The 14,967-nt window shown below is 39.1% G+C and overlaps 1 protein-coding gene across 2 annotated transcripts in view; it reads right to left on the minus strand.

Annotated features, from left to right (window-relative positions):
* The window catches only part of SLC15A2 (solute carrier family 15 member 2), a 71,955-nt gene that overhangs the window by 16,343 nt on the left and 40,645 nt on the right, over window positions 1-14,967 (minus strand). For both annotated transcript variants that reach the window (XM_083446845.1, XM_083446844.1), the window contains 6 exons: window positions 13,215-13,259; window positions 6,591-6,623; window positions 6,274-6,362; window positions 5,327-5,408; window positions 4,290-4,415; window positions 2,198-2,362 (listed from right to left, as the gene is read on the minus strand). In XM_083446845.1, the coding sequence (XP_083302971.1) occupies window positions 2,198-2,362; window positions 4,290-4,415; window positions 5,327-5,408; window positions 6,274-6,362; window positions 6,591-6,623; window positions 13,215-13,259 (540 nt within the window). The remainder of the gene's footprint in view (window positions 1-2,197; window positions 2,363-4,289; window positions 4,416-5,326; window positions 5,409-6,273; window positions 6,363-6,590; window positions 6,624-13,214; window positions 13,260-14,967) is intronic.

Here is a 14,967-nt window from a genome sequence, read left to right on the forward strand (position 1 = left end):
GCACCAGCCCAGACACTTGTAAACATCTTTAAGACCGCATGCATGGTAAATGTAAAGGTAAAGGGACCCCTGACCATTAGGTCCAGTCGTGGCCGACTCTGGGGTTGCGGTGCTCATCTCGCTTTATTGGCCGAGGGAGCTGGGGTATAGCTTCCGGGTCATGTGGCCAGCATGACTAAGCCACTTCTGGCGAACCAGAGCAGCACACGGAAACGCTGTTTACCTTCCCGCCGGAGCAATACCTATTTATCTACTTGCACTTTGATGTGCTTTCGAACTGCTAGGTTGGCAGGAGCAGGGACCGAGCAATGGGACTTTTTACTTTTGTGCTGCTAATAAACAAAGGCAAGTTTTCCACCTGAAGGATTTCAACATTGTGTTATGGTGATAGTTCTGAAAGGGCAATTATTTCAGCTTGCCAGGCAGAATGATCCTCTCTCTCCCCCCACAGCACATCCCCCCACCCCTGAGCCAATTTTGGGGGGCAACACAGGGGAAGACTGGGAGCAGGGAGGCCCATTGCAAAGTGGAAGTGTTTGTGCAAGGATCCTGCTAATAGGTCCCATGCACTGAAACTCGCCCACAGTATGGCACTTACATCTTTAAAGAGTATTACTATTATATAATGTTTAGGTCAAACATCAACATCATACAGTTCAATCCCTTTATTTTGGCCTGATTCCCTTGCCCATCATCTCTTTATAGAAAACATTAGCCTATCGTCATGCAAATTACATTGTGCAAGAAGCAGAGAACAGCAAAAGCTGCCTCATCATTAAGTCTTTGGCTCTGGTTTTGCTGCTTCTATGTAGATTTCTGCAGAAAGAGAGAAGTTTGCTTAATCATGTGGCCTATTCTGTCAGCTTAATGGCTATTCTGTTCATTTGCAAAGAGCCTAGAGTCTAGAGAATTTGCGTCTGTCGTGAAAACGAGGAGAGATTTAAATCACAAACACAGGGTTCATTGTCAAATCAAAAACTTATCTTTTTTAAAATAAAAAATGTAAAAGTGATTTATTGCAAGTGCTTTAGTACTTCCAAATGGCCAATGTAACTCTAATGATTCTGATGGCTTTTGGTACGGTCATTTTGGTGGCTTCTATTCCAAATTACTATGGTGTCGTGTTAGAGCAGTGATTAAACATATCTCATCACCTAATTGATTTATCTAATTTGCAATTCCACAGCCTCATTGCAAACTTTATTTTATGTGAAAGACTTTTGGAAAAAAGTTTCTTTTTGTCCTCTACTCTTTTTGTAGGGCTTTGCCATCCAGTAGGTCTTATTCTGATCTCCCATTGCAGTGTTTGGCAGCTTAAATTGGGTCTAGCAGCTCAAAAGCTATAAACCACCTAGCAGAAGTGATAGCAGAGGCAGTACCACTTGTTAAGACATCAAAATTAATCGTAAGTCCCTCATGAATAAGTAGATGAGATAATGAACTAGTTATCTCTTACTAATTGCATTGTGGTATCCACTCAATAGATGCCATACTTTTCATTCTAGGATGAGGATTGCTTCCTATTTAGAATCTGTGAGGCAATCTGCTACCATGCCTACCAAAATCAAATCATAGCTTTGGATTCCAAGGAACATGGATAAACTTTTTGGAAGATAGCCCTTAGTCTGGGAGTAGAACTAAGCCAATTTATTTTCAAAAGACATTTTTCCTGAGAATTTTTTTCCTTATCACTAACCACCTAGAGGGAAAATCCACTTTGACAGATTTTTCTCCAAATATTATTCACCATTTTTATGGCCCACCCCACCAATGCTTCAGAATGACACATGGACCAGGGCATTGTTTGAGACAATGGAATTGGTAGCTTGGTTAAAAGAAATCCTCTTGGGGTGGGGTGGGGGGAAGCTAGAAGCTGTGCTAGTGCTACCTTTAAAGCAGATCACCAGTCCCAATAATTTTTTGGAGAACTTTTCACCCTGGAGAAATTTGGTGAAATGGTTTCTCAAGCTATTTCCCCATGGATACAGGGAAGAATTTTGAGAGGCCATTTGCATGCATCTCTAGGCTGGAGGTACAAAACTTAAAATGCAAAAATTTGAAAATGGGATGATATCAGGTCCAGCACATTAATGTTCTCTGCTTATTGGCTGCAAACTGGAATCTTCCTTACAGGATTATGTAGGTTGTTGGATTTTCTTAAGTATATGACATTGCCCTACTCAGTTTCCTCACTTACTAAATGGCTTGTTAGGCTTCTTTCCACCTTGTAGACAATTAAGCTGTACACTGACTTTTCGTGGGCAGTAGAATTAAACATGAAAGATGATCCTTGATACTGTATCTTCAAGTGAAGGTTTTGTTGGCCATCTCTCAGAATCAATTTGCTGTACTCAGCAGGATCCTGAGCAAAATGAAAGAAAGAAAACAATATATTCATTGTGAATGGGAAAAAATAATAATTTCAGTTTATTTTTATCTATCATTTCTTAATAAACCGTGAACGCGCACCTTTGCAGCTGTGCACATGTGCACATCCCAAAGATTTTATGCAATTTGTCAGAAAAAGACTCATGAGATGGTTCATGGGGTAGGTAGCCTGAAAGAACGATTATTAGCATTTATGTAATACTAGAATGTACAAAGCATTTTGACTAGACCAATATTATTGGGCAGTAGCCAACACTCCCATTCTGCTAGAGCAATGGATATGGCTAGCAGAACAGAACATGGCTCCCCTCTCCCCTGCAGCCCCCCAGCACCCTCAAAACCAGCTCAAAAGGGTTGGGGGACTCAACCCTTGGTGCTGCCTTGGATATAACCCATTGTCCCCACACTGCAGGTATGAACCTATCTGCAGGTTATGCCTGTTTTACTATACAGGTGGGAGATTAGTAAATAGGCCATTGAATCTTTTAAGTGATCCTGTGCTTTTAATTTAAGTTTTTGCCCTTTTGTGGCTTTCCTCTAATTTCTGCTGGAAGAATAGTGATGAATTGCCCCTTGAATGGGTTCTTTAACTTCTTCCTTGTTGTCAGTTCCTGCTCCATCAGTGGAACAGGGATGTTAGTTACTAATGGTCTCTCTCTTTTTCATTTTTATATAGCAAAATAATGTAATTTCACTATGTAAAAAGAAAAAAATTGAAAAATTGGGAACTAAAACCATCCCATGGGAACAAGAGCAATTTGTTCATGCTGGACAGATTACCCCTGCAATTTACAGCACACACACATCACATCACACCACAACAATTCAGGTTTAACAAAAATGGGAGGACAATACAGAAAATGGAATACAATACTCTGCCAATGATGTCATCTGTTTTCTCTGAAAAGATGAGTTAACTAAGGTTGGCAATTTCAGACTGAACTGTTAGTGTAGAAGAAACCTAGGTTTCAAGCCGCTCCGCTCCACTAGCTCTCACATCTAGATGAATGAGGTAGGCAGGAAGTTCAACTTCAAAAAGGAAGCCAAAAACTATAAAAGGTGGACATGACCAAGCTCCAGCCCAGACTTCTTCAATGAATCCCAAGCTTCTGCATGAACAAATCAAAGGAAGAGGAGCGTAAATGATAACACTCCCTCCTTAACTGAGTTTCAGTGGCAAATCATGCAGAAAGCCTGCCAGCTGGATACACTGCATGCTTGAACTTACTTCTGATAACCCTAGAATTATGAAAAAGGGGAGAGAACCAAACTTTCAGCGCTTTTGGTTAACCACCCCATTCTTTATATTCTTCCTGTGCACTTCTTTTAATTTTTCTTGTTCTAGCATGTTTCTTTCAGATCTAAACTGACTGTGACCTATGGGAAACACAGATCATATAAAGAGGCTTTTTGGGGAACATATTCATCCCAGAAGATTTAACCTTTTTTCCCTAATTATAAGTAAATATAGTCAGCCATCTGTGCCTTTTTTGTTGAAATACGCTGGGGAGGATGGGGATTGCTGTCAAAGGCACAGTGCCCTGTAGAAACGTGTCACCGCTCCATATGGTAGGACAGACACAGGGGAAGGAAGGTCAAATCTTCTTGTTCTTCTGAATATATGAGGAAATGGAAGCTTTCTTTGTCATACAGAAGCCATTATCATAATGACTGAGAAAGGACCCATACAATAATAAATACATATGGAATGTAAAACACAGAACCAATAATTATCACAGGGTGTGATAACAACAACAACAACATTGTATACTGCCCTTCATCCATAGATCTCAAGGCAGTTCACAGCATCTCTCTGTGGTATCTGTCTGTGGTATCTTGGAAAGTTAAGTATTAACTTTGAAAAGGAATGATCTTGCCAAGGAAATAACCAATAAGCTCACCTGAAATGGTTTGATCGGTTGCTGAAATAGGTCATAATCTTGGATTGCCACTTCAATATCACTGTCTGCCAAATTCAGGACCTGAATGTAGCTTTCTTTTGAAACTGGCTTTGGCACAGCATTTTCCTAATGGAAATAAAGTGCATAGTTATAATACTACAGTAGGTAGCTGTAATATTAAGCACTTGGTTAGTGAAAACCCCATTCCCTCCTTTACTGAAGCTGTACAATAGCAACAGAACATAGCTCTTAGTTATGGATATCTTGATGGTTGGTAGTTATTATAAAAGAGACATAAAAGACTTTTTTAAAAATGTTGCTGTAAAAGAGGTATGTTCCACACATGCACAGAGCTTGTCTCTACTTGGTAATATATACAAGAATATACATACAGGTGGGTTTCTTTCTAACTTTAGGGCTGATTTTACCTTTAGTGATGTGATCATCACATCTTTGTGGCCATGTGTCACATTATACCATTCAAGTTTGGAACAGGAAGTGTGTGTGTATACTGTCCAGGAAGACGTCCTACTCATCCGAGATGAACCAGAAACATCTGCACATCTCGTGTGGTCTTCCTGTTCCAGGTATTAGCAGATTGGCATGGGACCCAAGCATGAAGAACCAACAGCTGCACCACAAAGGACAAGAACTGGACCTGGGCACTGAGTCTCAGGCAACATGCACTTGTTAGGAGTTCCAGCGTGCTATTGCTAGGATTATGTCTGTCAAATATGTGGTCTGAAGGCAATATTCTTTTGGAATTGGCTTCCTAATTAAAAGAGTATGCCACAATATAATCACAATGATTCCCTGAATTCTGGTTATTAATGATCCAGATCAGATCCAGATCACTTTTTGATCTACAGATTCATGACACTCAATCTCTGTTCCAAAATAAGGACCTGAAACCTTAGAGTATTTTAAAATTGTGTATTTAGGAGTCAATACCAGGGAGGATGGGTAGTGCATTGGTACATATAGGTAGGAAGCATGTATCTTTACCTCTTTGCTTCATACAGCTGCTCAGCGCTTACCTCTATCCTGAGTTCTACAACAGCTGCAACTGCAAATGCCAGGGCCGCAAGGATCATGCCAGTTGCCATCTTTTTAATGGGTCTGATAGTAAATAAACACAACTTAATTACAAAAAATGTGTAATTTAAGATGAATCATGCGATTCCTCTGAGTCCAAGATCATTGCACATTAAGCCATATGAACAGACAGAGGCTGTTCTTTTAACATAAAACCTCCATATTATATTATTATGAGGCTATAACCGAGGCCCATTCAAATTGATAAGCTATTTAAAAAATGCTCTGTGCTAGCAAGTTTCATATTATCTTCCCCTTAGCTCTTCTAGGAAGGAACGTTGTTTGGCATTTAGTTAATGTGTGAAGTGGAGGAAAGCACCACTGATGATCTATCTCCAACTCCCTTCTAGGGCAGCAGACAGAAAAATTGCCTTGGGTTTTTGAACTACAAGTGCTGAAGGCATGTAGGAAATAAATTGCACATCTCCCAGAGCACCTATCATGACCAACATTTTCAAAATGTGATATCTGTGCTTGTGTGAATATCCCTTGGGCCTAAATGAAGTGAAGCACAAGTTAGGAGAGTGTTTCAATAGGTAAAGATGCTCTACTTTGACAGAAAAATATTGGAAGGTTGTAAAAATACTGGTGCCTCCCACCACAAACCACTAAAACTAGAAGATACTAGTGTTTGCATGCAGTCCCTCTGCTTTGAGGAGATATCTAAAAGCTGCAGTAAAGTCCATCTTTTTTAAACTAGTAGGCCACATTTTTCTAGAACTCACAGGCTATAGAGATTAAAGCAGATTCTCCCTTCTGTTCCTTCTCCATCATAAAACTATCCATGCTTGACTAATAATCTTAGACATTTTCAACCTACAAGAGTGTGTGCATCCATGAATTTGTACTGCATTTTCTAAATAAAAGGGGGGAAAGTTCAGGTACTTACGTGAAATTAAATTTGCACAGGTTCACCAAGGGGTACAGCCCGAAGTCAAAAACTGGGATGAAGACAAGGATCAAGAGAGGATTTAAGAACTGAAAAACCAAATGATGCATTATATTAGCCATTTATGGTAACTTAGGCTACAGTCCTAAATACACCATAGGGAGTAATTCACAACTGGTGCTAATGGAATGCCAGGATACAATCTGTAATTATATAGATGAAGTGGTTAAACAACGAATCGCTGGTGCTATGCCAGTGCCATCAATACGAGTTCCGACACAGTAGCAACGTGCCCTAGCTGACAACCAATGCCTTACCTGCATTTGGTCAGGTTGAAGGACAAATCCTCCCTGAAATTAAAGGATTGAAACTGGTTAGCAAACAAAATAAGGGAACTGTGGCAGAACTGACATCAGTGAAGCAGACAGCTAACACATGCGGGAGGATAAAAGGAACAATGCTTTAGAAGCAAGCCATCTGCCGAACATAACAGAGATCCCATAGCAGAAAACTTCATTGCATTTCTTTTTTTTTTTTATATAATATTTTATTTTCCGCATTCAATAAACAAAAAAAAGAACAAATCGACAAACACATCAAAAGGAAAAAAGCAAAAGAAAAACAATACATACATTATACAAAAACATAAAGAAAAATAAAAACGGTAAGAATAAAAGAGTTAAAAACAAATATTGTATCATTATATTCTTCAGCATTAACTTAGGTCTGCGACTTCCCCATGCCTTCCCACTCTGTATTCTAGGTCTTATATTCTGGTAGTAAACTCTTTCCCTCTGGCGTATCTTTGGTTCAGATTAATATTATTGTCTTATTTATCCTTACATTTCCCTATGTCTTATTAAATATACTTTCTTTAACATTGTCATTTTTATAATAACATTCTTTTACATTCAATCTGATAACCTCAAACGTTCGTAATTTTATAATGCTTCTGTAAATAGTCTTTAAATTTCCTCCAGTCTTCCTTCACCATCTCTTCTCCCTGGTCTCTGATTCTGCCGGTCATTTCTGCAAGTTCCATATAGTCGATGAGCTTCATTTGCCATTCTTCCAGCGTGGGTAGATCTTGCGTCTTCCAATATTGCGCGATGAGTATTCTTGCTGCTGTTGTAGCGTACATAAAAAAAGTTCTATCCTTCACTTGAACCTGTTGGTTTACCATACCCAGGAGAAAGGCTTCTGGGGTCTTTCTAAATGTGTATTTAAATATTTTTTTCAATTCATTATAAATCATTTCCCAGAAAACCTTAATCCTTGGGCACGTCCACCAAAGGTGAAAAAAGGTACCTTCTGCTTCTTTACATTTCCAGCATTTGTTATCAGGCATATGATACATTTTTGCAAGCTTGACTGGTGTCATGTACCACCTATATATCATTTTCATTATGTTCTCTCTTAAGGCATTACATGCCGTAAACTTTATTCCAGTGGTCCACAACCTTTCCCAGTCAGCAAACATTATGTTATGGCCAACGTCTTGAGCCCATTTAATCATAGCCGATTTCACTTCCTCATCCTGTGTGTTCCATTTCAGCAGCAAATTATACATTCTAGACAATATTTTTGTTTTAGGTTCTAATAGTTCTGTTTCCAATTTTGATTTTTCCACCTGGAAGCCAATTTTTCTGTCCATTTTAAATACCTCCATTATTTGATAATAATGAAGCCAATCTCGGACTTTACTTTTTAGTTTATCAAAACTCTGCAGTTTCAGTTTGTCACCATCCTGTTCTAAAATCTCCCAATACTTCGGCCAATTTGCCTCCATATTGAGTCTCTTTACTGCCTTAGCTTCCATTGAAGACAACCACCTTGGAGTTTTGTTTTCCAAAAGATCTTTATATCTAATCCAGACATTGAACAGTGCTTTTCTGACAATGTGAATTTTGAACATTCTATGCACTTTAACTTTGTCATACCATAGATATGCATGCCAGCCAAATGCATTATTGAACCCTTCTAAATCCAATATATCTGTGTTTTCAAGAAGTAGCCATTCCTTCAACCAGCAGAAAGCTGCTGCTTCATAATAGAGTTTTAGGTCTGGCAGGGCAAAGCCCCCTCTTTCTTTAACGTCTGTTAATATTTTAAATTTTATCCTGATACGCTGAGCATCCGGCAAAATACAGCTGCAATAGAGAAATTATTGGGCGACTCCAATAAAACGCGAAAGATTGCAGAAGAAGCTCGACAGGTCGCAGCTGCCACGGAGGAGAAATTACCATCGATGACCAGACAGCTGGAGGACTACAAGGTTAAGTTTTCTCTATTGGACTTGAAAGAACGAGAGGCAAATCTCAGGATTAGAGGTCTGCCTGAAATTGAGAAGGAGAGCCTGCGGGACTACCTGTCACAAGAGTTTGTGAAATTTTGGGAATTAGATCCAGAAAAGGAAGAAATAAAAATTTTGAGTGCCTTCCGACTGGGAAGAGCAAGTAAAAAGATTAAAACCAGAGATTGTCTGATCACATTAAGATCCAAGGAGGAGAGGGATAAGATCCTAGGTCTGCATTTTCACAAACCTTTGGAAATCTCTCAATCGAGAGCTGAAATTTTTAAAGACATCCCCAAACTTTTGCTCGATCTCAGAGCCAGATATAAAGACTTGGTGACCTTGCTGAGAAGAAATAATATCATCTTCAGGTGGGAATTCCCAGAAGGACTCTCCTTTAGTTTCAAAGGACGAAAGATTAAAATAAAGTCAGTGGAAGACAGAGACAGTTTTTTGGAGGCCTGCGGGGAGGACCTACAGAAAGGGACAGCAGACCTACTAGAGGAAAGAAGGAAGAAGACAGCAGAGGCAATATTGAATCTAAATCTAAATTTGGATGGAAAGACTCCACCAGGAGCAGAAGAAGACAAGTTATCAGAAGCAACGGGAGGAACAGAATAACAATAATACAACATGTCTCTGCAGCTTTTGAGTTGGAATTGTAATGGTTTGAACATTTCTCGGAGGAGGAAATCCATTTTTCACATATTAAAAAAAGAACATGTGGATTTGATTTGCTTGCAAGAAACACATGTGACCAGGCTTCACAGAAAAATTTTAATTAACAAAAAGTTGGGACAAGAATTTATCTCATCGGACAAAGTTAAAAAAAGAGGAGTTGTAATTTATGCTAAAGAAGGCCTGGCGCCAAAATTTGTCTTTAAAGATGAGCAAGGAAGATACTTGGCTATTGAAATACAGTATCATGGACAGAAATATTTGATGGTGGGCGTATACGCGCCCAATGAAGGAAAATCAGAATTTTTTAAAAGACTGCATGAGACATTGTTGGATTATATGGAGTACAATGTGATTCTAATGGGAGATATGAACGGAGTAGTCTCAACGAATATGGATAAGGCACAAAGACAGGTAGTTACCAAAGATGGGAGACTACCGAAAACCTTTTTTGAAATGACTGATAACTTGGATTTGATTGACATTTGGAGAACGAAACATCCCCTGGAAAGAGAGGGAACCTTCTTTTCTGAAGCCCAAAAGACTTGGACTAGAATTGACCAAATTTGGACCACTAGAGAACTGGCCCCAAAGATAAATAAGGTGGAAATCTGCCCAAAGACTTGCTCCGACCATAATGCTATTAAGATGGTAATGAACTTACAACCAACTGGATCCTTCAGATGGAGGATGAATGACTCTCTTTTTAGAGATGCAGAATTTGTGAAGAAAGCCCAGAAAACTCTGAAAGATTATTTTGAAATAAATTTGAACACTACGGTGGAGAAAAGAATTATATGGGACGCAAGTAAGGCTGTTATGAGAGGTTTTTTGATCCAACAAAATGCACTCAAGAGAAGATTACAACAGGAAAAAAGAGAAAAGATTTTGGATAAGATCAAGGAAGGTGAAAAGAGATTGAGAACAAACCCAAAATCACAGGAAATATTAAGAGAGATAAAGTTGTATCAAGCACAATACATGCAACTAATAAACCAAGAGATTGAATGGAAAATTAAACAGATGAGACAAAGAACATTTGATTCGGCAAATAAGTGTGGAAAGTTATTGGCATGGCAAATAAAGAAGAGACAAAAAATGAACACTATTACAAGTGTGGAGGTTGAAGGAAGAATGTTGCAATATCCCAACGAGATCAGGAGTGCTTTTCAAAAATATTTTAAAAAGCTCTACTCTCAACAACCACAGAAAGAAACAGAGATAGAAGAATTTTTGAAAGTGAATGGGCTACCAAAAATATCGCAAGAAAACAAACTTAAACTGAGCAGTAGGATAACAGAACAAGAGATAGAGAGTGCCATCCAAAATATGCAACTAGGCAAAGCTCCGGGACCTGATGGGCTGACTGCAAGATATTATAAATCATTGAAAGACTGGCTAACTCAACCCCTAAAGGAAATATGTAATGAAATACTTCAGGGGAAAAAGGCTCCAGAATCGTGGAAAGAAGCTTTTGTGACTCTTATACCAAAGACAGACGTTGAAAAACATCAACTTAGGAATTACCGGCCTATATCATTGTTAAATGTGGATTACAAAATATTTGCGGATATCTTGGCGAGAAGATTGAAGAAGGTACTAACAGAGGAGATTCATAAAGATCAAGCAGGCTTTCTCCCAGGAAGACATCTATCAGAGAACGTAAGAAATATAATTGATATTTTGGAACTTTTATAGGAAAATATAAATACAAAAGCGGCGCTGATATTTGTGGATGCGGAGAAAGCCTTTGACAATATCTCTTGGAGTTTTATGAAGAAGAATCTCCAAGGCATGGGGGTAGGCCAAGAATTTGAAAATGGTATAGGGGCAATCTATTCTGAACAAAAAGCTAAATTAATAGTAAATAATGTTTTGACAGAAGAGTTCAGAATAGAAAAAGGAACACGACAAGGGTGCCCAATTTCCCCACTACTTTTTATATCGGTCCTGGAGGTGTTGCTGAATACGATCAGAAAGGACCAATTGGTCAAAGGGATACAGGTCGGAGCTAAACAATATAAATTAAGAGCTTTTGCAGATGACCTGGTTTTGACGTTGCAGGAGCCAGAATCTAGTGGAAAAAAAGTTTTAGAACTGATCCAAGAATTTGGCCAATTGGCAGGCTTTAAATTAAACAAAACAAAAACTAAGGTTTTGACAAAAAATCTGACAGAAATTGAAAATGAAAGGTTTCAGAAAGAAACAGGTTTAACAGTAGTGAAGAAAGTTAAATATTTGGGAATAAATATGACAGCAAAAAATGGGAACTTATTTAAAGACAACTATGAGAAGTGCTGGACGGAGATAAAAAAGGATCTAGATACGTGGTCTAGCTTGAAACTCTCACTACTGGGGCGCATTGCTGTAATTAAGATGAATGTATTGCCAAGAATGCTGTTTTTGTTTCAGACACTGCAGATTATTGATAAAACTGACTGTTTCAAGAAGTGGCAAAAAGATCTATCTAAATTTGTCTGGCAGGGCAAAAAGCCAAGGATAAAAGAAAACTTCATTGCATTTCAGACCAAACTGTATTTAGACAACATATCTAAACAGATGGTGGGACTAGCCACAGGGACACACTGTTTGTTTAAGAACAGGACTGTATCTATTTATGAATTTCATAATGTATCATGAGCATTTGTCTGATTCCTCAATCATGCTCTACTGGAACTATGTTCTCAGCCCTGCCCTGCTCAGTCGCCTGGTCATGTGTCATGATTCCTGACCTCTGAGACCTTGTAGTGCACAGCCGTGGACACCAATGGTGACAAGATTCAGACCACTTCCTCATGGAGATAACTGTCAGTACCTTATTTGGGGCCCTCCCAGTGCAATGACACAGCCCTGCCACCATTCTTGGACTCAGATGATGAGACCCTTGCAGGACCTCCATCCTCTCAGACTCGCAGAAGTCAAAGACTGCAAAATCAGGCAAGGGCTCTTCCATAATTCAGCCACCTTTCCCAAGGGGCAGAACCAACCACACTATAGGCCATGGTTGCATCCATAAGGCTTCAGTAGACTTTAGCTCTCTGCTGAGACATCATCTTCCTATAATAACCTTAGTCAAAGAGAGTTTCAGCCATAAGTCCAAGATCCTATTTTGTCCACCCACTGCATGAAAACACTTTTGAGCTGGCTTTGCCTACCTTGACTGAACATTACTGTTGTTGCTGATGGTAATAATACAAAGTAGGCTGAAAATCATGACAATACAGTGGTACCTCGGGTTAAGTACTTAATTTGTTCCAGAGGTCTGTTTTTAACCTGAAACTGTTCTTAACCTGAAGCACCACTTTAGCTAATGGGGCCTCCTGCTGCCGCCGCGCCGCCGGAGCACGATTTCTGTTCTCATCCTGAAGCAAAGTTCTTAACCTGAAGCACTATTTCTGGGTTAGCAGAGTCTGTAACCTGAAGCGTATGTAACCTGAAGCATATGTAACCCGAGGTACCACTGTACTATGATAAAGTAAGTGGAAGACCATGAAGATGATCGTAATGGGTTTTATCTATTTTTAGCTACTGTTTAATCTAATAATATTTTGAAAGCTTTTAAATACCTGGTTTTACTGAGAAGTTTGATGTTTTTATATATCTGTAAATCGCTTAGAGGGTCTTTTTATTATCAAGCAGTACACAATTTTTGTTAAATAAATAATATGACACAGTAGGCTAAAGAGCAAATGGGAATTCCCTTAGGGACTCTCAGAATCTCACTGAGCCAAAATATATTAATTGCTGGAGGATACTCTCCATATCTCTTCTATTCCATATTAAATTGTTCTCCCGTCCTGCCCCCCACCAGTCATTAAGTCTATAATTATTGTTCCGTTAGAGATGCACTTATTTTAAAATCAATAGAAGTGTGACCCTTTATTACACTGCCAGCCCATAATTTAAACTACTGACTTGAATTTGTTTAATGAAGAAATATAATTATCATGAATGAACCCTATCTACTTACAAAGTCAGCATTCATTTTAGTGGCTTGCAGTGTCCACCTAGAACCCTAAGGAGAAAACAGATCAAAATGAATACCATGGAGTACTGTATGCATGGCCAACATTGGAAAGAAAAGCAATAGCAAATTACGAAAAATATTGTTACGGTTCAGAACATGAAAATGCATTCATCATACATTCTTAACATATATAATAAAAGGTAAAGGTACCCCTGCCCGTATGGGCCAGTCTTGACAGACTCTAGGGTTGTGCGCCCATCTCACTCAAAGAGGCCGGGGGCCAGCGCTGTCCGGAGACACTTCTGGGTCACGTGGCCAGCGTGACATCGCTGCTCTGGCGAGCCAGAGCCGCACACGGAAACGCCGTTTACCTTCCCGCTAGTAAGCGGTCCCTATTTATCTACTTGCACCCGAGAGTGCTTTCGAACTGCTAGGTTGGCAGGCGCTGGGACCGAACAACGGGAGCGCACCCCGCCGCGGGGATTCGAACTGCCGACCTTTCGATCGGCAAGCCCTAGGCGCTGAGGCTTTTACCCACAGCGCCACCCGTGTCCCACAACATATATAATAATTGCAGTTAAATGAAAGCATGTGCATTTTCTCCTTATCTGTTACCAGAAACAGAACCTTGCCAATTCTTTTCCTAAATGCCTACCATTTGAATAGGGAGAAAATCCACAGAATCACATTTAGCAAACCAAGAAAAGGCTAAAGCAACAGGTAGAATTATGCACACAACCAAGGTAGGAAGGCTGTTCTTAAAAATGGAATCAAATGTAAGATTTTCTAAGCAATAGCCAGTTCTTGACATGTATATTTCCCACACGAAGGAAATATCTTATTCATACCTTTTCTGCTAGTCAAATGCTGTAAGAAACCCGGAAACAATGTTTCTCAATGAAAAGCAAAATAAGTAGTTAGAGATGGATTCATCTTCAAGGGCTTATCTGTGCAATCCACCACATGTCTATTGAGAAGCAAGTCCCATTGAGTTCAATGGAACTTATTCTCATGTAAGTGTGTGTAGGATCTCATCACCTATCTTGATTGTGACAATTGGTATAAATAAATTTGATATAGGCTTGTAGTGTATATGTGCCCCAGGATCTCTTAAGAGGAATGGAGGTGGGGCAAATATATGCTCACTACATCATTGGACTTAAATATCCACATGTGTAGGGATTGCCATTGAAAATTTAAACAGAATGATATGTTCTACAGTGTCTGGCACATTCAAAGAACATCCACAATGTCTATCATTTCTGGGGATGTTTAATTATCTGATCTTGACGAAAGCTGAGGGACCAATGCATTTTTGTACATTGTTCTCACTACAGGCATTTTATTGCATACTTTACCCTAGCATATGCATTTTTAAATATTTTACTTTGCTGTAGAACTGCATTGCAAAATTTGGAGAAGTGAAAATTTCCAACAGTGGTTGTGTTTTGGTTTGCATAGTGTTGTAAAAAGTGCAGGTTAGGTAGGTTCACCTTTAAATACAAGCTGAATTTAATTTGGTCTCTAATAATATCAGAGGGTTTTTTGTTCTGTTTAATTGCTTGAATGTGTGCATTACAGGAAACTTTTCTACTGTCCATTGTACAACCAGCTACACAAACATGTGCTATCCCCTTTTTTGGGTAGTCTAACATCACGGCACAGTGAAAATATTAGTTTCTATCTGTCTGACATTAACCTGGAAGTAACTGCAAGGGTGGCTGAGTTTTTGTCAATAGTATCTCTTAGATACTAT

Source organism: Podarcis tiliguerta (genome assembly GCF_965153285.1).
Source record: "Podarcis tiliguerta genome assembly, chromosome: 1".
NCBI classification, from domain to species: Eukaryota; Metazoa; Chordata; class Lepidosauria; order Squamata; family Lacertidae; genus Podarcis; species Podarcis tiliguerta.